Source organism: Talpa occidentalis, unplaced genomic scaffold, assembly GCF_014898055.3.
Source record: "Talpa occidentalis isolate TD23 unplaced genomic scaffold, MPIMG_talOcc4v2.1 talOcc4.14, whole genome shotgun sequence".
Lineage (NCBI taxonomy): Eukaryota > Metazoa > Chordata > Mammalia > Eulipotyphla > Talpidae > Talpa > Talpa occidentalis.
Window position 1 is genome coordinate 81,365,427 of NW_023601433.1, and position 23,749 is coordinate 81,389,175.

The 23,749-nt window shown below is 42.6% G+C and overlaps 1 protein-coding gene across 1 annotated transcript in view; it reads right to left on the minus strand.

Moving 5' to 3' along the window:
* FBXW8 (F-box and WD repeat domain containing 8) overlaps positions 1-23,749 on the minus strand; it is a 110,046-nt gene that overhangs the window by 21,144 nt on the left and 65,153 nt on the right. Inside the window, exons 6-7 of the mRNA XM_037511098.2 lie at positions 20,193-20,389; positions 17,088-17,294 (exon numbers count right to left, since the gene is read on the minus strand). Of these exons, the coding sequence (XP_037366995.1) occupies positions 17,088-17,294; positions 20,193-20,389 (404 nt within the window). The remainder of the gene's footprint in view (positions 1-17,087; positions 17,295-20,192; positions 20,390-23,749) is intronic.

The following is a 23,749-nucleotide window of genomic DNA, read 5'->3' on the forward strand; positions in this document are numbered from 1 at the left end:
ATTTTATCAGATTGCCACAGACTAGTGAGATTAATTATTCATGCGCACACTCTCCCTCTTGTTAAGACCATGCATTAGACTAATTTTTCTCTTTATTGCCCTAGTTGGGTGAGTCTCAGTCCATGGCCACTTGACTCCCTCTCAGAGGTGTATGGATATGTTGGAAAGAAGGAAAAACTACCCATAGCTCAAATCTTGGGGAAAATGTACTGCACTAATGTGACTGCCAAATCAATAGATGTTGCTGGGTTTTGTTTTGTTTTCAATACCAAGGGTATATTACATAAGAGTACAGTGATTACAGAGCAAATTTTGACAGGCGTTTGATGTTCTTTAAAATTATCTGAAACCAGTAACATGTTAAGACTAGTGTGTATCTTGCAAAGGTAACTAGTGTTATTTTGCAAAGGTATCTAGGGAACTGCAGCGTAGACACGGGACACTGGGGGGTTCCCTTTTCCTTTAGCTCCCAGGCTGATTGAGAAGGCAGTAGGTAGAAGCAAGTATTGTCTTAGTAAAGAACTTTCAGAAGGTTCTTTCTGTCAGCCTTTTCTTCTAAGAGGTCTTGAAGTATTTTCATAAATTCCAGTCTTAAAGTCCTAACTTGTAATTATTCAGATTTCTCTGAAATCTATTTCTGAAAGAATTTTTTTTCTGATTTCAAATTTAACAGAATTTGTAAAAGAATTCTAACATAAACACATAACAAAGAGTGGTAACAAGTATATCCACCTCACAGAAATAACCACTTTAATAGTTTGGTATATATACTGCTAGACTTTTTCTATTCTGTTTGTCAGTCTCATGCTCAGGTTTTTCTTTTCTCTGAATGGGATTACTATTCTACACCTTGTTTCTCCTATTAAGTAACTTGTCAGAGAGATCTGGCTCTTTTAAATGGCTGCATAAAATTTTTCTATGGATATACAATTCTATACTGATGAATATTAAGATTGTTCCTAATTTTTTAGCCAAAATAAATGCTGCAATTTGTCCTACAGCTAGTCAACAAATATTTATTAACCATCATCTATGCATTGGGCACTGGATGAACAGGGCCAGGGATGAGGTGCAGAAGCATCAGCCTCCTGCCCGCTGAAACAATCTACTTTGTCAGCTGGGACACAGCTGCCAGCTGAACCGCAACTCCATTCATGGGACTCGCCTCTCCGAGGAACGACACCACTTTACGGGCAGGTCCCAGCGCTGGTGCTGCACACTGTAGGACAGCCGTGGAGTCAGCAAGGAGGCGGGGCCACAGACCTGCAGCTGAGAAGCATCAGCAATGGCCCTGGTTGCAGGCGGACGGGCCTTCCAGGTGTGGCCCGTGAAAACCAGGCCTGGTTTTCCAAACAAACTAGGAAGGGAAGAACTGAGAAATGGCTATTCCCCCCCCCCCCCCCCACTAGGGTGAGCTCAAAGCAAGTCAACTTCCTCCTGTACCCGGTCAGAACTGGATTTAGCAGAGATTAGAGTCTTGCAGTCCTAGACTTCTGGTCATTTGATAATGAATTAAGAAAGGAACTCCGTTTGTGTTTTTAATTATTATTCAGTTTACCAAAACAGTGAGTCTTCCTCATCTTCCTGGCTCTATCAAAGGCACTACACTGACGTCAACCTGGCCCCTAACTGACCTCCGCGGAACCCCAGCGCTGCCTTCCGAAGGGGTGAGGAGTGGTCCAAAGGCTTCCTTGTGAGACTGCAGCATTTTAAAAGGCCTTGTGAATTAAAGTTGAAACTTGTCACCATTTTCCAAAAGGAACATGTCAAAGAGTAAAAGTTTAGGAGAAACTGAGCTGAAATGAAGCAGAGTAAAATATAAAAGGCATGAAGAAGAAGAATTCGTAAACTTCTGGGAGAAGACAGTCTACCTACTTTCTTTTCTGATCCCCAGTAATTCGCTGCCATTACCACCACATCTATTTTGCTCTTCTGAGAGGGCAAAGTCAAAGTAAGAAGTTCTAGAAAGTAAGGCAAACAGTCCTCATGCTTTCCCCTCTTCCATCCCAATCAATCTGATTCTGTGCTCAGCGCAAAGTTATTCTCTCCTCATCAGTGCCAAAGGGTATCTGCACATTTTATCTGGTGTTCCCAGCTGCTAACTTGAACTGTGCATTTGCCTTCCTGATGCTTCCCAAATTTGTGGTTCTGAAACACTGAAGGGCCTGAGAGTCACTGTGGAGACTGACTGCTGCAGGTGAGGTGTCACTCTTATTACCTGGCGCCACATGTTGTGCAGCACTGTCCTGGATTGAGAAGGGAGGTTCCTGGGGCAGCACCCCAGCCCTCACTCACCAACACTGACTAGTGAGCCAGGCTGTGCTGGGTGTGGGTGCCGGCTAAGTGCCTGTAATGAATTGGCTGGTGCAGGAGAGGAGGCCAGCCCAGCACTCACAGCAGCCTGCTATACAATACATACTCAGGTATTTGGGTTTTTTTGCTTAACAGTCTCCTATTCCTAAATAGCTAATCTTATTATTGTTGGCTTGTACATGGAATCACTTCATCCTACTCATAACAGAAGGTTCCACAACTCTATCCACGACCGCCTGTTTTAGCACACCCAACCTGCATCCAGGTGCAAGGTCCCACCTGTGACAACATGGCAGAGAGAATGTCTGTTTATAAACACCGTTTAAAACTGTTTATGAACATGCTGGGTAAGACTCAGTTTATTAACAAATATTCCTTTACTTTTTTTTTTAAAGATTTATTTATTTATACAAGAACCGGAATACAGGCCAGAGGCGCGGAAGGGTGAGAAGATTCACCAGAGATAGAGCAGGGAACAGAACAGGCAGACTGACTGGAGTACACTGCTGAAGGGAGCCGTGGGGGAGGCAGGAGAGGTCTGCCATGCCACGTGGGACCCTTGCCAGGCCGGCCGGTATCGAACTGGCGCTGCAGAGGCTGCGGACAGCTTCATAGCGCAGTGTTCACCGCCTGTGCCACCAGGGGAGGCCCTACAGTCTTTTTAACCTCCTAAGAAGTCAGAGAAATTGCAAGAAGCCCCAAATAAAGCAAGTGCTAAAAGCAGAAAAAGCAGTGAGACTAGAGGACTGGGGCAGAGGACTCTGGCCAGCACCAAGAGGAACATCAGAATGAAGACCTCTGCCTGGAAGCTGGGGCCTTTGATGGTGACTCAGTAAAAAAAAACATCAGTAAAGAGTCTGCCCAGAAACTTGTCTGCCTGAGGATTACTTGGGATGGGGAAGGTTTGCCACAATCACACGTGGGTCCTAACACAGGGCAAGTTTGAATTTACACTACTGATAAGGCTGTCCAGTAAGAGTTCAAAGTATTTTCAGGTTGCTAATATGTCTCTTTGGCTAATTCTACACTGATCTTCTCAGTGAAGAGACTCAACCAGTCCCCTCTACAAATCAAGATCAGCCAAATAGAACCCCACAATTAAAAAAAGAAAAGAAAAAAGTGGAAACAGCTCATAATACGTGAGACAGAAAACAACAGAAGAACTAGATTTCCAAGGATATCAGACAGTTTTCAGGTAAAGAAAACAAAATAAACATGCTGAAAATGTCTACAGAAATAAAGGGATAGGGGATCAAAAGCAGCAAAACTGATTAAGTAGATTTAAAAAACCAAACAGGGCCTCCCCTGGTGGTACAGTGGTTGAGTGCTGGACTGTAAAGCTGCCTGCAGCCTCTGCAGCGCCGGTTCGATCCCCAGCTACCGGCGAGGGTCCCACATGGCTCGACAGACCTCTCCTGTCTGGCCCACTGCTCCCCTCGGCGGTGTATTTCATCAGTCTTCCTGTTCTGTTCCCTGCTCTGGCTTTGATGAATTCTTTCGCCCTCCCGTGCTTCTGACTGTACCCAGTGCTTGTATAAATAAACAAATAAATCTTAAAAAAAAAAAAAAAAAAACCAAACAAACTTAATTTCTAGATATTAAAAAGTCAATGGATGAGATAAACAAGTAATAAGACACAGTTCAAGAGAGAGTACACTAACTAGAAGAGAGATTTAAGTAATTGTTCAGAAACTAACTCAGAGAGACAGAGATGGAAAATTTGAATAAGCGGAGAACAGCACAGAGGACAAAACAAGTGGGTCTCGGGGCCTTCCCGGTGGCGCAGCGGTTCAGCGCTGGGTTGGGAAGCTGCCCGCAGCCTCTGCAGCGCCAGTTTGATCCCTGGCCACCGGGCAAGGGTCCCACATGGTGCGCAGACCTCTCCTGCCGCCCGCTGCTCCCCTTAGCAGTGTACTTCATTGGTCTGCCTGTTCTGTTCCCCGCTCTGGTTATGGTGAATTCTCTCACCCTCCCATGCTTCTGACTGTACCTAGTGCTTGTATAAATAAATAAATAAATATTAAAAAAAAAAAGTAGGTCTGATGCACACCTAGTTTGGATTTCAGAAAGCAGGAGAACTGAGGGAAATTTTCAATAACAGGATGGCTGAGAATTTTCTACAACCCGAAGGAAGCAAGCACAAGAAATCCCAAGCACACCTAGAGATACGAGTGGATCACAGAAAATTAAAGGCAAGGAAAAAATCTTCCAAGTAGTCAAAAGAAGAGAGTCCCACAAGGAAGCGACAAGTAGAGCAACAGCCATCATCTCAGGAGCAGCGATGGACATGGGCAGCAGAGAGGAAATAAATGACTGTCCACCTGGAATGACAAAAGGTTAGCAAGACCACCTTTCAAGAATGAGGGTATTTTTTAGATTAAAAACACAAAGAATGCTTGTGGCCAACAGACCCTCACTAAAAAACTGCTAAAGCATATACTTTTGGGAGATGGAAAATCACTCTGGAATAAAGGTCTGAGATGCTGGAAGGAAGAGTGAACAAAGATTCGAGTAAATACACATGAAAATATACATATGTTGACTATATACAACAACCATGCTGAATTTGGGTTAAATAAATTGAACAAACTGTATTAAGTCATTATTATTCCTAACAGCCGAGTAGCATGAATCAGGGAACTGTACTGTGGCCACGAAGACGCCAGATGCATAGGGACCCTCCAGCATGACCGTTTGGAATGAACAGATACTTCCTTGGAAAGTATCTGGTGTTTGGCACACAGGAGCGACTCACTATATATGTGATGAAAGAATGAATAAATGCTGCACCTCCCTGCCTGTATCTACCGATTACAGGGAATGATATGCCAGCCTTACAGTAAAGACACGCCTCATGCATACAAACGAACACACATTAAGTCAATTTCCTTTCTACCAAGAGCAGCATATTTAGATATTTCATAAGTGCAAGATACAGCTTCATTCAATACAGATCTGGAAGTACAAGACTAGCAATACTCATTAAATACATTCTCTCTCTCTCTCTCTCTCTCTCTCTCTCTCTCTCTCTCTCTCTCTAAAAGAAACAAGAGAAGCCCTCTCAGTCTTTGGTATAGAATTTACGATGTATACAATCCAAGTTGCTGTTCTGACCTAATATAAATATGACCCACAAAAAAAGTCAAAATTTTTACTACCAAAAAAATGCAGGGTCTGCATATCGATATTCACACACAAAGCTAAGTGAACAGCATCTATAAATTCACAGATGAGCTAAGATTTTTAAAAAATGATGAGAATGACAGACAATTGTGATGGGAGGGGGAGCTAGTGAGAAAAGAGTAAATCATACACAAAACAGCCAATAAAAAAATAAAAAAGCAGTTAATATACATGAATAATGGATGTCTGATTTAAAAGCAGTTTACTCCAATATGATGTAATTTTTGACAATCAGCCAGAGAGACTATTTTGTAAGTCCTTGCCAGAGATAAGTCAGAGCGTGCGGCTTGGTAACACTGCGTATCTGCGAACATGTGGAAAATGACTTTCACCACCATCCCAAAGGTGACTTTCTGTTGGCAAACAAAAACCTGCCTCTCAGGTATACTTAGCAGCAACCAGCAAGATGCAAAGCTTGAGAAAGAAAGGGCCCCTGATACAAGCACAGATCCCTGAAATGAAGCACCCTCTCAACTGTTTCCATGACATGCTTCTGGCACAGCCCATACTCATATTCAGCACAAAGAGAGAAGCAGCCTGGGCTGCTTTCATGTTTAAGTTTTAATTGGAGTGACAAGCCCATGAGGCCAAGATATTTCAGGGATGGGACGGTGTTGCTGAGCGTCGCCAGGCGCTGGGTAGCAAGGCCCGCGTGCTCTCCCCACCACCACGTGCCAATGCACCTGCAACCCCCGCTGTTCCAGGACTGGACTCTGCCCGGGAAAGCAGTGCCAATCACGTAGACTGTGCCAAACGTGGGGGGCTTTGTGATGTGGGCAGATGTCTACAAAGGACCAAAGCGAGGCCAAATGAACACCTATTGTGACCTGAGGCTGCAAAGAGCCCAGAGAGCAAGAGAGCGCGCGGGTGAAATCCAGCAAGCATGATCCAAATCTCCCCCACATCCATAGGTGGTGAGAATAATAAAGGCAGGCAGGTCTATTTGTGCAGGGAGCAGAATATGGCTCTCTGTGATGCGTTAGGGAGCTCTAGACAATCCCTGTCCTGGTGCTAAAATAAGGATGAGAGATATGTCCACAAAGAATAGCTAAGGAGTATAGACAATAAACAAGAAATGTTAACTCTCAGAGTATTTAGCTCAGCAAAGAGATTGTAATCACTGTGCAACTGCACAACTGAAAGCTGAAAATCCTCACACCTTCCCTTTCTGTTCCTGATGCACCTCATCGTGGAGTTTCAAAGCACTTCACAAATATTAACCAGAGGTAACTAATGACGGTCCCCATGAGAAAATTATTAAATCTATTTTATAAAGGGAGGAAAAATCAGGTTTCACTATGAAATGAACTCTTTTAAAATTCAAAGTTGCTCAGATGAGATGTGAAACATGAGAAGATAGTAAGTGAGAAGACTGTAACATGAAGACATCGAGAAGCCCAGAGACTCAGCATCATGCACCTCACTCAGGACACCACACTGACCTGATCATCAGTTTTCTTTGACTAAGCTGGCCACTTTTAGTTTGGCCCCAAGTTAGATTGCACAAAGGCTAGCCGGGGCAGACAGGCAGAATGCGCGGACATCCCATCACCGAAACACACGGCAGTTTATGGAAGAGCGTAAAAGACCGCAGCGGTCAGTCAATCAGGGCCTTTGGCACAGGGCAAAGAGCCCACGCTGGGGGAGCCCCTTCACATGACTAGAGGGCCTACCGACGTGCAACAGCACTACACAGCCAAGCCTGCACCGGAGGACATGTGCTGAGCAGGGGTTTGCACGTGAGATGACATTATAAATACTAGCTGTTGTTAATAATCACAGTATCTCTTTCCACACATTCTTTTAGAGTATTATTTCATTTGATTCTCACAACCACAAAAAGGAAGAGAGACAAATACTACTGTCTACTTTTTATGCATAAAGAAACCAAGGCTTAAACAATTTAAAATAACTTGCCTCATCCACAGCTAATGACGAAGCAGAAGACAAGAGCCCAGTTGCTCTCATCCCTGTGCCAATGTCTGCCACCCATCACAATGCCTTTTCCTGGTTCCAGGCAAAAAGGTCATTAAGAAGGACTAGCATTTATGGTATTCTCGTACATGCAAAGCACTTCAACACATTCACACCCGACCCCTGTTTCCACAGGGTGCATATCATATGTGAAGATGTCAAATCACACTACTGCTAAGTTTTGGAACTAGGATTCAAACCTGGTGGGCAACCTCCAAGCCCATGCTCTGCAAACACCTACTCCAGCCCCCAGGACCAGCAGCACATGGCAGACATGTAGATTCTCAGGTCCTACCCCAGACTCACTGGATCAGAAGCCCTGGGGGTAGGGTCCAAAGAACCGTATTTTTCTGATACCTCCTGGAATTGAGAACCCCTGCACTATACTGCTACTGCCTGCGCAAGCCAAAAAACTTCTTTTTCAACCAGTAATCAGGTGTTACTCAACTACGAAACCTCACCGCCTGCCTCCCAAGCCATACTGATCTAAGAACCGTGCTGGGCAAGGACAGTGTGGTGTGCAGATCCTGGCTGCTGCGAGAGTCAGAGCAGGGGGTGACGGTCACCAAGAGCCAGAAGAGTTGATGAAGCGCCTGCTGGTAGGTGGGACTCTGGATGGACCTTCCCTGAACGCACTTGGAAAGATAGGAGGGAAGAGGGAATGTTATTGCTAGGTGGGAATAAGCATGACATGCTCTGGATGGCCCTGGTCTGGCTGGAGTAAGGGGCTCATTTTGGAGGTGTGGGATGGAGAGAAGGAGCCTGAGCACCCAGGGCCTGGCAAGGCAGGCAGAAGATGGGCCTGACCACAGCGCTCAGCATGCACCCTGGCCCTGACAGAACCTGAACGGGACCATGAGAAGGGATGCTAACAAGTGGCACAGAGGTGAGGAAAATGCAGGAGGCCAGGGAAGTTATCTTAATGTCACTTTCAACATATATTTTAAGACATTTTAAGACTAATTGTGGGCATGAGATCAGAATTCACACCCTAAGGCAATGCCACAGCGCAGAGGCCACCTGAGGAAGCTGGTGGAGCCAGGGTTGAACATCCTCACCTAGAAAGACTCAGACATTCAACTCTGAGTATCAATTCTGCGTAGGTCCAGTGAGTTTGGTCCAGTATCAAGGGCACTGTTCGGCAGCAAGAGTGGCGCGCAGAGGCTGGGACCCAGGTCACAGGCACAGCTGCTTTCTGTCTGCTGCCCAGTATAGACAATTTGTGACCTCATTTTGACATGCTGTGAATCTAGTCATTCCTCCCGAGTCCCTTTATTTGGAATGTGATCTTTCAGACGTGAACTAAGCTGGAGTTTTCCTCTGCCTATCTACAAAACCGTAAATTAATAGCTCACTGAGAGAATGCCTAAAAGTTACTTTCTGTCCATTAGAAGATTCATCTGCAACTCAATAATTGATAAGTTAATTATAAACCCACTCTCTCAGGCAGTGTCTTATAGAAGACTAAAGTCTGGGTAAATTAATAAATCATATTCATCGATTTATTGAATAAAAAACAAAAGTTCTCTACTTTGTAATATTTTCTTAGTCTAGTTTAAGCTGCTGTATATATTTGGAAAACAGTTAAACATTCGAAATATTCTGAAATTCAAATTCACGAGCACATTTTCTGTGTGCCCTCTTTCTGTCTCCTAATCCCCCTCAAACACCACCATCAGGTCATCAGTTTCAACTGTCTGGGGAGAGATATATATGTATCTCCAAACCATGTAGTGGAAGGTAGACATTTCTAATAGCCCTGTCCAATCTTCATTAACTAAAAAATAAGCTGATTTTCAACCCTAACAAACCTAGCTGCTGTTTGGAACATATTTACTGACAATGTGGCACAAAGAAACAGAAGCCAATCCTGTCCAAGTTCATGCTCTCCCATGGGTGTGGGATGGGAAGCAGGATGGAAATTCCACATACATAATCAGGAGACATTAGAAAAATTAGGCCCTAAATAAAATCCTAAGCTTAATGTAAAAGGTGAAAGAAAGGCAAACAATCACTATACTTCAATGTAATGGTCTGATGAACTGTCTCATTGATCAGCATACTGTTCAATGGTTTTAAACATTAGACAGTCATACAAGTATCACTGAAATGCAAAAACTATGTGTGAACAAAGACTAAAGACTCAGTTCCAGTCTTCTTCATTAAGGCTTCACATCTCAAAGGCTTTTATACAAAGTGACTCAGCATTCACAGTAACTTACTGCAGTAGTTCTGCAAGAAATGAGATTGAGCCATCCTTCTCTAAGCTAAATGCATTCTTTCAAAGCAATTTTGGGGAAAATGAATTTTGTAGAGACCACAGACTGCTGTTACTACAAAGCACTGCTTCAGCACAGCTCCCATGCTATCCCACAGGTACCTATGACTAGAGAGCCTGCATCATCACCCAGCACCACTTCTTATCCCCCTGGTCCCCAAAACTCCCTCCTTTCTCCAGCCTCTGCCTAGACTGCCCCCTTGCCCAGGGTTTCCTATGAACTCTGACCGGACCCCATCAACCCAGTGTGGGTGGGCGGTAGAGGAAGTTCCTAACAAGAACCAAACACCAGTCCCATGACTCTCCTTTCTTTCCCAGGATTCTCCCATTTGGAAACTTGAGAAGTGTAACTCACCTGAAGTTTATCTGACTCCAGAACCCTTGTTCGATCCCCAAAGGTTCTATCACTATCTTGATTTAGCAGAAAGTACTTTTCCTGACACTCCCTGTAACCTTCACCACTCTCTCCCAGGAGCACTAGACCCTAAAGCACTCTTTGCTTCTACGAGTAACAGCAGCATTCCAAGAAACACTTTTCGCAGAATTGCCCATCACAATTGAATTGGGTCCCCAAGGTCTCTAAGTCAGAGGTCTCTTGCACTGTTTTGAGCAACCCTAGCCTCCATAGAGGTACTCCAGGGTTCTCACAACATGTGAGGAGAATCTCATTTACATCCACAACTGACACCATATTAACACTCAAACACGTACAAAACACTTGAAGGTTCAATCCTCGTCTATCTGTATAACTTACCACCACTCTAGAGATCAGCAAACTCAGGGAGACATTCTCCCTACTACCTCATGTTCATTTCAAAGCAGAGAAAACCAGTGGTGAGGCCCACAAGAATGCACGATCCATCCGGTTCCAGTGCCAACAGAAATCTAGCGTGACGAGATGTTCAGTGAATGGCTCCCTGTGTGATCAACATTACCCAACAACCCAACTGGCTTCCAAGAGCTACTTTCCTAAACTTCGCCAAGAAGAAAGTCAATATAAAAAAATTTAAAGGTTTATAAGTGAAAGTGAAAAAGAAATGAGACATCTGCTTTATGAACTTTCAATTTTAAAGTATTCACACTGCCTGTAAAATACAAGCTTTTTATTTGTCTCTGGAATGGCCCCTCGAACAAAAGACAAGACAGATTTCCTATTTGATGTAGGATGATTAAAGAATGGGTCCAGAATCCACAAACGCTGGTTCCAAAGGCTCTCCCAGGCAGATACTACCACTCATGAGTGCAAGCAACCAATCCAGTCTTTTCACGTCTGTGTATAGGGAATGATTACCATAAGAGACGTTAGTAATTATTTTCCAGCGTGATGTAAGCTGAGGCAGCAGCGCCAAGTGAGCGTCCTTGTCAAACACATTCCAGCCTTGCCTTCTGGATTACTTCACTCACATCTCCCTGATTAGGATGCATGCTGCATGCTGCTTAATACAATCTGCTACTGAATGCCAAGTACTTCAGAACTAAATTAGGAAATATGTCCAAATACATAGAATGATGCTAAGAGCCCTAAGTGGATCTCTCTCTTTCTTTATGAGGCATGAGACTCATCGTCAACATAATGCTCTTAAATGAGGCAATTCTATCTTCCAACCTTCCACCTCTGAGAGCAAAATTTAATGCAGGTAGCAAAAGAATTAATAAAGATGATAGGGAATCATAAATACATTTTCATGGATGGAAGTTATCTTTGACAGATTCAGGAAATATGAGACATAAAAACTGATTTTAAAGGGATGTTTGGGCATAAAGGGCTACATTAACAGAGTTCACACTGGTCTCTGCACTGCAGCATGATGGAGAGATGAGGCCAGAATCACTGGGGTTACATTTGCTTTCTTCCACAATCATAGGCCACTTAGCAATGGCTACGTTTAAGGTCACTTATGCAGTGAAGTCTGAGAACTTAAGAATGCAACATCAAAACTTAACATATTTTCATCTAGAAGTAAAAGACTTCCAAGCAACATTCTCACCATATACCTCTTGCCCAACAAGAGACAGGAACTGATGGAAAGGTAACAAACAATCTCCTGCCCAATCATTTCTGCCAGCAACAAGCATGGTCCTTAAGACATTGTACTAGAAGAAACAGTAAGGCAGTGGATTCCTCAACCCATTCCAGAAGCCCTCAGCTACCCAGCAGCCAAAATGGTGAATCAGATTCACACAATTCCACCAATTAAGGGGAAAAATTAGCCACCTATTCACTTGAAGAATTAAGGAATATGGGTACTGTACAGGAGCAGAAAGGTGTCCAACTCTCTTCATTTTACAGAAGAGAAAAGAGGCAGGTTAATTTAAATCTTAAAGGAATCACAAACTCTCCACAGCAGTTCCAAATCAATCGAGCAGGGGCACCTATCAGTGTGAGCTGCAGCTCCTTCCATCTAACCACAGCCTGTGAGGACTGTCTGTCCTACTGCACTGATTCTAAGTGAAGCAAAGGGATTTTCAATAAATAGTTGCTCATCTTGAAAGCACAAAGCTACAAAATAACTCAAATGAAGGGCAGGACCAGACAGACCTCTATTTATTTCTTCTGGCCTCAGTTTTGTTGTGATCTTCCTGTTATGCACACGAAAGAAAAAATGTCAGTGAGTTATTAGGGAAATGGGAAGCACTGCCACTCACATACTTCCCCAGATCTGCCTTCTACAGAGGGCGATGTCTATCAGAATCATGAAGGCACAAACCCTTCTGACCCATCAAGCTCACCTGGAGGAGCTTATCCTACAAATATATTCGTGTGGACCCAGTGTTGTTCGCCATAGCAAAAGGCTGAGAACAATCTCTAATTACTGGACATCCACCAGGTACATCATATAATGTCACACATACACACTCACATGGCATGCACACACCCAATCCACCAGTAAGCTCTTTATTATAAGAAATAATGAGATGGTCTCCAAGAGATTGTGATATAGGAAAAGCTAAGTAAAGAACAGTAAGCTGGTACTTCACCATTTATATCTTTAAAAGAAAGGAGTGAAGATACGTACAGCTAATTTGCTTACACGTGCATAAAATATTTCTGAAAGGATGCACAATAAACTGGCACTGATCTGGCTCCAGGAAAAGAAAGTAGGGGGCAGGTTGAAAGGACACTGCATACTCTTCCTTTCGTGTCTTTGGATTTCTGAAACAAGCGAAGGCATTGATCAAAACCACTTTGTTTTTTTAAAGATGTTTGAAGATCTGCTCTTTTAACAAAGAGTGAAGATAGATAAAAAATCTTTTTTCTCCTACAACTTTACTTGGCAAAGGAAATGCTGGCAAACTCAAGTGTGGCCCCTACTTCTGGCCTCTGAAATCCAGGCCTGAGCATCTCTGTGCATAAGCAAACCCAGCACGAGAGCTCTCGCTCTCCCTCTGCTCCTTCCGACCCAAGCTGGAAGGAACTGACCAGCTGCAGCCACAAGCCTTTCCTTAAGAAAGAAATGAACCTTTGGTAAGTTACTTGGTTTTACTTTCTTAGAAATCTATGCTTATTAACGGAGTGAGGTTACTTAAGCACCAGTTTGTTGAATATGTGCGCTGAATAATGCTATTTTAAGACTCCAACACCAGGAACACAACTGGTGATCCTAACTATCTGTGATGAGTGCATGGTGGGCTGGATGGCGGACACATGAATGGATGAACTTGAACCATTATTACTCAATGCTCAGACAGCTTGGTGCCTAAGCATGCTGATGTGATTATCATATTGTACATATTGTACAGGATATTCTCCAACTACACAAAAATAACACCTCCGGAATGCTTCTTCTGGTTAGGGACATTTTAGTTCCTCACTAAAATTCTATATCAACATTTGAACTTCACTGTTTGCTTTTATCACAGTTAATCAATAATGGACTATAGCTAAACCCCAGTTCTGTATCAGGCACAAACAAAGATAAACCAAACTCTCTGTTCTCATAAAACCTTCATCTGAGTCCTAGATACACAGGCCAGAGGCACAGACACAAGCCCCAAGTGTATATAGCTCCAGGCAAACTCCACTGCTAATAGTCACCAACCACCCTCATAAAATGTGCTGGAGCACATGCTGCTGGCGCGCGTGCAGACAGCCAAACTCGGCATTCGTGGGCACTGGGACGCGTGAGCCAGAGATGAGTTGATGGGAGATGAGTTGAGAATTATGACATTACATTACAGGGTAGCAGGACGATACTAAACTCTCACAGAGCCACCCATGACATGGCTCGACACATACAGGCATGTTATAAGACAGCTGCATTTCTTAAAAATGCAGTTTTCTCAAAAGCAGAAACTCCATTAAACACAGTCAGAGGGAAAATCCAGCTTCCGCCAAAATAAGGAAAGTTTCTTAGATAACACTTGGCTTTCCTTGCATTTGAGTAGGTGGCATTCATGCTGGAGAAACATCTCAATGCAAAGTTATTACTAACAATAACCAACCATCCCACACAGGTTTGTACTGTACATATTTGCCTGACTAAATAAACACTACTGTCAGATTTCAGAGAGATGCTTCATCACATTCTTGTAGCAAATTTACTTCCACTCAATTTTAAAATGCATATGAAAACTACCAAGTATCAAGCTATTTGAGGGACTATAAACTTTTTAAAAGGAATTTTCATAAAATTAAGGTATTAAACAGTTAATTCTTATGCTTATAGCTTTGAATTTGCTTGGATATTTTGAGGGGCATACAAAAAAGTACCTAGCATGGCCCAGTCTAATTCTGTGCAATTTAAAACTGTTCCTTTAAGTGGTTTCTCAAATAAACCCATTATGGCATCACTACAGAAATGATCCATTCAGTTAAGTCAGAGAAACAGGACCTGCTAGATTAAAAAATTTATTAAAAATATGAAAAAATTAAAGCAGGCTGGTATTAAATATATCGACCACCTCATTACACTGAGAACTGGAGAAATAAATGAGATAACTCAAACCTGAAAGCATGATGGATAGAAAGCAAATAGTCTCTCTTTTCTTAACAAATAAGCTCACCAAAATTGGAGAAGAAAGTCTTTCAAAGCCCAAGAAAGGAAACTGGTGACAGACTGCCCAAATACATCTTAGACACCTCTCAGAGAGCTGGCATGTTTAAATCGCCATCTACAACCACCAACGACTGTACCCTCCTTCCACTTCTCAAGAAGACAAAACACAGGAGCTGTATCTTCACAGACTCTCCTGCTAACACTTGCTGAATATGCATCTACAAGCTGGCTGAGCCTGACCCACAACGGGATCTCTTCTCACAGGGAGATCACAGTAAGACCTGGTTATTTCCTACTGTTTTCTACCTTCCTGGATGAAGCCTATATAATTGGAATCCAGGACACTTCAATTCTTCAAGCATTTACTAGGTTGCAAAACTGTACATAGATAAATGAGAGTTGATCTTGCACATAGGAGAAAACACCACGTTAAAAATATATGAGAGGGGCAGCAGTGTACTTCGGTCCTTCTGCCTGCTCTGCTCCCCACTCTGGCTCTGGTGAATTCTCTCACCCTCCCGCGCTGACTGTACCCAGTGCATGTGTAAACAGAACAAACAAACGCGAGAGGGGCCTCCCCGGTGGCGCAGTGGTTGAGCGCTGGGTTGCGAAGCTGCCCGCAGCCTCTGCAGCGCCAGTTCGATCCCCGGCTGCTCCCCAGCCACCTGAGGAGGGTCCCACATGGCACGCAGACCTCTCCTGCCGCCCGCTGCTCCCCTCAGCAGTGTACTTTGGTCCTTCTGCCTGTTCTGCTCCCCGCTCTGGCTCTGGTGAATTCTCTCACCCTCCCGTGCTTCTGACTGTACCCAGTGCTTGTAAAAATTAAAAAAAATTAAAAAAAAAAAATGTATGAGAGGCCAGACTCAAACTACCACTGGTAGAAGTAATAGGAAGCACATGGCGATGGCTGTCTGGAAGGTGCCACGCACTGTGCTGAAAGCTTTACGTGTCTGCATTTCACCCCACCATTCTCCGAAGTAGGCACTGTTATGAACACTTTCACAAATGAGGAAACTGAGGCATTAGAGGGTTAAGTGACCTGCTTAAGGTCACACTCAGGGTGGCAGACTGGAGGGCAGGCCTGGACACAGGTGGTATGCATCCAGAGCCTGGCTCTTCCTCAGTTCACAAAGCTGTTATGTGGCAAAGCCTTCCTTCCTCCCTTAGAGAAGGTATCATCAGAGTAGCCACTGGCTTTAGAGAGAAGTTCCTTTCCAGGGATTATACCCAGTGCCATGAGGGTCAAGAGCAGCTAAATTAGAGGGAAAACAAAACTTATATTCCTTTCCCTGGATTTCACTGGAAGAATAAGAGAAATTTAGAAATCAGCTTTAAAACATTTAAAACTAAGTACCTGGCCTAGAGTCAGGACAGTAAAATACTAGGCAATGATAAAATGTAGTCATCATGCAAAGAATTTAATGAGAAACCTGTCTCCTCGTTTCTGACTCAGTATGAGGTACTTTTACACACTTTTTACACACTGTTGGTAAGACTGTAAATTTTGATACAACTGACATCCTAAGTACACATACCTTCTGACCCCCAAAATAACTGCTGGGAATTTCTACTAGAGATACACTACAAACATTTTGGCAAGTTGCAACATACATCATAATAGCATTTTAAAAGCCCACCGGGGTGGAGACAGGTTAAACAGGTTAAGCATCTGGGACCCTCAAGAGAGCCTGTGCATGGTGGCATGCGACACCCTATACAGATTACTGAGCACAGACCAGTAAGCAAGGATCTCATTTATACATGCAGAATTTTTGTGTATAAATATACCTATATATGCATTAAATTTTTCTACATGAATTCCTGAAAAATGTTTTGTTTCTTTTGCAGAGTAGGCTGGGAGAAAGGAGAAGAAAGAAAACAATTACTTTTCACTTTATATCCTTTCGAAGTGCTTAAATTTTTTTTTTTAATAGACGCATGTTTTTGTTTTATTTATTTGTTTGTTTGTTTGTTTGTTTGTTTTGTTTATACATGCACTGGGTACAGTCAGAACACGGGAGGGTGAGAGAATTCACCAGAGCCAGAGCAGGGAGCAGAGCAGGCAGAAGGACCGAAGTACACTGCTGAGGGGAGCAGCGGGCGGCAGGAGAGGTCTGCGCGCCATGTGGGACCCTCCTCCAGTGGCCGGGGAGCAGCCCGGGATCGAACAGGTGCCGCAAAGGCCGCGGGCAGCTTCACAACCCAGCGCTCAACCGCTGCGCCACTGGGGAGGCCCGCTTAAATTTTTTTTTACCACGCTGGTAGAGTACCTGAATACATCTAAAAAAAATTTTTTTTTACATTTTTTTAAACTGTCACCAAACATCCCACTATTTTTGTACCTTGTTTCCTTCGTATACCCATCCCAGACTCTTCACACCAAAAGCAGCCTGGTTGGCTGAGACATCTAGGCACGTGACAAGCTGGCCATAGACATAATGGAGCGTCCTGGCAGAGTCATCAGCTTTAAGCAGGTACACCAGGTCTCCAGCAGTGGCCACTGCCACAGGGTACCTCCCGGTATCTGGAACTATTTCAAGGTAGTCAACCTGTTAAAGAGTTAAGCATTAAAGAACGGTTTAGTCCTTAAGATCTCACCTATAATTCATACAAATTTGGTCAAAAATAAATCTTCCTACACATGAATGAGAATACGAGTAACCCAACAGGAAAAACATGGGAAAAGGGAGAGCTGACAAGAAATTAAACATATACAGTTCTTACACAAATGAAGATATACTCATCATAAAAGAAACAATACACTTCTAATAAAAAAATACAAAGTAAACATTCACCAAAATATCTATCACATCAATAAAAACTAATTAGTCTGATAAGGTCCTGGGGTAATGGAGGGGATAACCATATTTATGACCCCCATTTATTTATGGTTGGTGGGATATAATGTGGTCTAACTTCCAGGGAGGGTAAGCTGGCAACACCACAATGTTAAATGCAAATAATCGTTGACCTAATAAATCACTTTAGGAATTTACTTACAAGTAACTCACATTTATGAAAATGATCATTTACAAAGTTATTTGCTGCAGCACTATTTTGCCATTGCTAAAAACTGGAAAAAACAAAATATGCGTAATTAATAACTATTAGTTCATCTATTCCTTGCACAACCACACAGTCAAAGGTAAAATTGTGCAGATGTCTCTGCAAACATACAAATGGCATCATCTCCAAGGGGAATCTGGAGGAGGAAGCAGGGAAGCCAGGTGAGCCACAGGACTCAGCAGAGCGGTGGGGCACAGGAGCTCCGATGCGCCTGGCCTAAGTCTCCTAGCAAGGGCGCTTCACGGAGGGAAACAAGCTGTTCGATGGAGCGGATGGGAGGTCTGTCACTGTAAACCTTTCTGTGTCTTTTAAATTCAGAACCATCAGGATGTGAGAACTACTCAACAATGAAAGATTTTAGTAGTTTTGTTTTTCTCACAAGACATAAAAAATAAAATTCATTCTGTTCCAAACTGGCAAAAAAATCACATTTTAACAATTGTGCAAATACCAAAAACATGTTGACATGGGTGAGCAGTACCTGAGCTACCTGCTCACTCCTGGCCTCAGTGTCCAAGGTAGGAAGGCCACCGCAAACAGGCATCTTTGTGCCACTGCAGTACTCCTGGCTGCGTTATTGCTACCACCTTCTTTGGTATACACAGGAACGAGTTGCTCCCTTCAAGAATCATTTGCTTTCCTATGTCCATGAGTGACACAGGTCCCCTGAGTGCAATTTACATCAGCTTTTCACCTCAAAAAAATTCTGAATGTCCAAAAGCAGGTGAGCCATGCTGTGCAATTATGAAAATCCACAGTGAAAAAGACAGCATTGCCCTGACAGCAAGCCAAATGAGTTCAAAAACCCAAATCCTGAGGACAGTCCAGAAGCTTGAGAGAGTAAACATCCAGGAGACTCACTAATCCTCGGGTCCAATGGTGGCAGCCCCACACCCCAAGCCATGGGCCATCACAAAGGATGGATGTTCTGGGGTAGCACCACAAGCCCGGGAACACGGCCATAGCAATTCAGGGAGCATATCTGGGGAAGACAAAAATGGCCCAGCTCTAAAAGCCAGGGGGTCCCTTTTCCAGAGATAGCACATTCTGTGGCAACACCTCATCCAGGGTGAGAAATAACACGTAAAGCCTGTCATGACACATGCCTCCAGCAATGGCTGTTTGCTTCCTCTCTCCTATTCTAAAAATCATTTCTGATTTTCCAAAAGTCAACATCCTCAGTGTAGCCATTTAATTTCATCTTAATGTTGGATTTCTGACAGACCAAGAGGCTCAGATTGACAGTGGTTGTGCCATTTGCTGGGAGCTGTAACTACTTTAAAAAGCTTCCAGTCTTGCCAGGATACCACCTTAATGCCAAGACAGGATTTATGCTTTAGAAAGGGACTCACATCTCAAGTAATTGAGTTTTCATAATTATTGCTCCTCTGTAGTATTCTTTAGTCAGAGACCAAACAGCACACACTGTGGTAGCTTTGAGAACAAACAGAAATATGCTATTTTTGCATTTTTCTGATAAAACTCTAAGATGAGATGACATCAGGTGTTTTGGGGGGGGAACACTACATCCACTCTGCAGGCACTGTTCATTAAAGAGACAAGAAGCTTACAGAGGTAAAGCAGTAACCCCACGGCTTCTTAGTTATTCAAGTCTAACAAGATTTTTACTAGATGAAGAGAGAGAGGAACAGAATTTGCTCCAGTCAGGCCATCAGTTCAATGCAGGCATCTCTGTTCAATTTCCCACTAGTGCCAAAGTCAAGACTGTTTAAATTAAATCCAAATTCAGCATAGACAGATTTGAGCTCTTTCTTTACCACCAAATGATCTCCCACCATACAAATGTAGAGACTCACATTCAACTGAACTCAGAAACAAGCTCTATGTAAAGAACTCTTATGGTTGGCTCGGCCTCACACTTGACACCCCAGACATGGCTATCCAATTGACACTGACTTAAATCTATTTTCACTCAAGAGTCACTATGAATTCCAGGTGAGAAAACTTGGGAAGGAGAAAGTGTAGGATGGAAACCTTCCTTCCCACATGGACTGAGATGATACCACTGGACTCATGCTCACTTATATAGTAAGCCAGAAACTGAGCTCAGATGTGCAGGAGTGAATGTCCTGTTACTATGATGGAGAATGAAGAGCACAGTGATGAAACACTCGAGCCCTGAAATCAGGTCTAAGATCTGAATCACAGCTGCTTGGCTGTGAGAATAGGGCAAGTCAAGTCATAGCTCTAAGCTTCTTTGACTTCTTGGTAATGGGGAAAATACCATATCTACTGTACAAGGCTGTCTGGAGAGTTATGATTGTAAGGTTCACAAGAACTGAATGACATTATTACTATTTGTTTATATAGACCCAGAGATCCTAAGAAAGAAAAATAAAATGACCAGACTAAAAGCTCACCAGTTTATGAACTTCAAATTCTGCAGTTATTTGCCAAATACCCTCCTCATTGGGGCTTAACATTATGACATCAAAAGCAGAAGCCGTGGCAACAGTTGCATCTTCCCGGCTGAGAGCTAGTGCCTGTATTCTTGCATCATGCTCAAAACGATGAATAGGATACTTTCCAGTCCTGAGATCCCAAATATTAAGAAATCCTATGTAGGAAAAAAAAAAAAATGTGGGTAACAACTTAAAATTCACTTAATATGCACAATTACAGAATAACAACCATGTAACATATTCTTTAACATACAAAGGGTTTCTAAGATTCAACATGGAAAAAAAGAATTGAAAAGTGAGCAAAGGACAACACGCTAGTCACAGAACAAGAAATACAACTGACATATAAATATAAAAAAATTGTAAAACTCCACTCACAATTAGAAAAATACAAAAATGTGTTTTTCATCAATCAAACTGAACAACATGAAAAAAATTCATAAAACATTTTCTTCTTGAGGAAATAGGCTCTCTCTGAAAAACTATCGGGAATGTAAACTATTCACCCACTTTGGAGGCAATTTGATTATATTTACCAAATTGCAAATGTATAAGATAATCACTGTAATGTGTTAATTATGTCAAAAGATTGCAAGCTATCTAAATGCCCATCAACAGAGAACTACTTAAATAATGGCAACTCCATAGTTAGAAATTTAAATAAAACAAGTGCTTAAGAGAGTTCATCTTACATAGAAGTTATATGAAATGAACAATAAAATATATTGTTAAATTAAAAATACAAAGGCCAGAGTAGTGATATAGGGTATTACATTTCTTCTGAGTTTTAAAAAACTTAAATACACAGACACAAATAGATATATGGGATGTCCTGGCAGGATACACAAGAAACCATTTACAATCACTGCCTCTAGGGAAAGAATGAAGGGGATAAGGACAAGAGTAGGAGGAAATTTTACTGTATATTCCCCCCATCCTTACATATTCTGAAATTTACCAAAAATGACAAATTTTTAAAAAATGTTTTATGCGAGTGAACCAGGAAGAATGGATTACATATAGTAATTGCTAAATAGTTTTAACATATGGAGTTCTTATTCATTCTTCTATTTGTCCATTCGTTCATGCAACAAATAATTACTGAGTACCTAATACATGCCAGGCACTGTTCTAGATACTGGGATGTCTAAAAACAATCTCTGCACAATCCAGTGGTTGTTGCAAGTATTTTACATCCTTCCTCATCACCAGCCTCTTCTAGTGACTGTTACAAGTAGCTCTTTGTTATAAATCCTAAACTATGAGCTTGACTGTCCCACACTATTCACCCCTCTCCCCAGTCCTTTGAATGCTGTCACCAGGTGAATTTCTCTTACACATACCAATCATGTCTCCACCTTTCTCAAGTAGTCTATAGCAGTGATGTCCAAATGTGTTCCCAAATGAGCAGCATCAGCGTCACCTGAGGGCTTGCTAGAAATGCAAATTCTTGGGCAACAGAATCTCTGGGGGGGTATACGCTCAAGTTTGAAAATCAGTAGTGGGCCTCCCCGGTGGTGCAGCGGGTTGAGGGTTGAGTGCAGCTCTGTGAAGCTGTCCACAGCCTCTGCAGCATGGGTTTGAGTCCCGGCTGGCCAGGACATGGCGCAGCAGACCTTTCCTGTCTCGGGGCTGCTCCCCTCAGCAGTGTTTTTGGCCTGTCTGCCTGTTCTGCTCCCCACTCTGTCTCTGGTGAATTCTCTCACCCTCCCGTACATCTGGCCTTGCCCCAGTTCATAAAGGAAAGGAAGGCAGGAAAGAAGGAAATCAGTAGTATACAGGAATTTAAGCTTGTCTGAAAGAAATAGAAACTTTTCTGTATTTGGAATGCCATGTATTCGTCTTTTTCTCATCAAATAGTTTCCTTTTATCATTCCTGACCATTAAGCCACTTCTTTCCCCTCAAAGATCTGCCCAAGAAAACAACTACTTCCTGCACCTACAGGATAATGTTTTGCACCAATGTGGGTGTGCGAATCCTAAGTGGCCTGTTCAGCCACCATTTTTGTTACTGACAGTTCTGCATTCCTGTACGAGGTCAGAAATGCCTGGTCAATCAGTTATAGGAGTCCAACCTACAAGGTGCCTTTCAAGTCAATCAAGAGCAGAAAACATGATCACCCTGGGAAGGGTGTGCATCATGAGCTATGACTGGGAAACCCCGAGAGGGGGTGGGGGGGCATTGACTGATTTCTGACAAGGGACCCCCAGAAGCTGATCAGTGGAATGAAACCTTGAAACATGTGGCTGGGGGCCTAGGGCTTGATTTCAATCACAATGCTGAGTCATCAAGCAGTTGAGAAGTACCTGGGGGGCAGAATCATGACCCCTGAAACTACAGATTACAGAGCACATTTTCTAGTTTCACTCCTTCTTTTCCTCTTTGTCCTCCTTACCCTCACAACTGATGCTGTATGATTATTTTAAGAATAAAGAGGCCAGGATCTGTCTTCAGCGGCATCCTGCATTGTACAGCTTGCTCCATGACTCCATTTGTCAGTGTGTTTTTGTCAACTCAATATACCAACTCCAACTGATATTTTTTTTTTCCAAATTCGCTCAAATAACTTGTGGAGAGAACATAGCCTCTGGCTACTTGAATTCAAATTCAGCCTCACTGCTTGGCTAGCTGATGGTCTTGGATAACATATTGAATAGCTGTGAGCCTGTTTCCTCATGTGTAAAACTGAAGCTAACATGATCTAACACAGAGGACTTCTGGGCAGATTAAAGGAAAGAAACTAAATAAAATGCTGGAAAGAAAACCAATCACTTTCACTTTTTGTTTTTATGTTTTCTATAGTGACTGCCATGTTTTTATAAAGCATGTTTAACTGATTGGTAACACAAATGTCCTCTATCACTCATCCATAAATGTGTTCTTATTTCTATAACTTCATATTACCTAAAACAGATAAAACTTTTCATTTTTCTTTGCTATGCAATCCATTTTTTGGCCTGTGCTTTCTCTTCAAACAGTAAGTGCTGTGAATTTAAGCTTTTACTATCAGATATAATTCAACACTATATAAATACAGTCAGAAGAAAGTAATACATTGCAAGTCAGCTATGCAAGACTTTCAGTAGGTTAAGTGAGTGATTATAAATAAAAGTAGATAATAAACATTCAAGTTAACTGTTGCTTCAGATGTAAAACACAGTGTACTTTTCTAGGAATTACGATAAACTTAGGAGATAAGCAGATAGCAGAGACTGCACAACACATTCCCTGGCAAATATTTTGGCAAATTCTTTCCACTCTGACACAGTAGAGACAGACATGCTGCAGAAAATGCCAATGGCTATACACGTGGAACAGGAGATAGGCACCAAGAGGTGCCTTTTCTGAATGCTTGTGCACTGCATTTGTTTGCAGACATGACAATAATCAACAAAGAGAAATAAAAACTGCTATTTACATGAAGCTCTCAAGTGCAGACCCTTTCATAGCTTCCCCTCCCCCCCCCACAAGTGCTCACTTCCATCTTGGGAGGAGCATCATTATGTGCTCATTT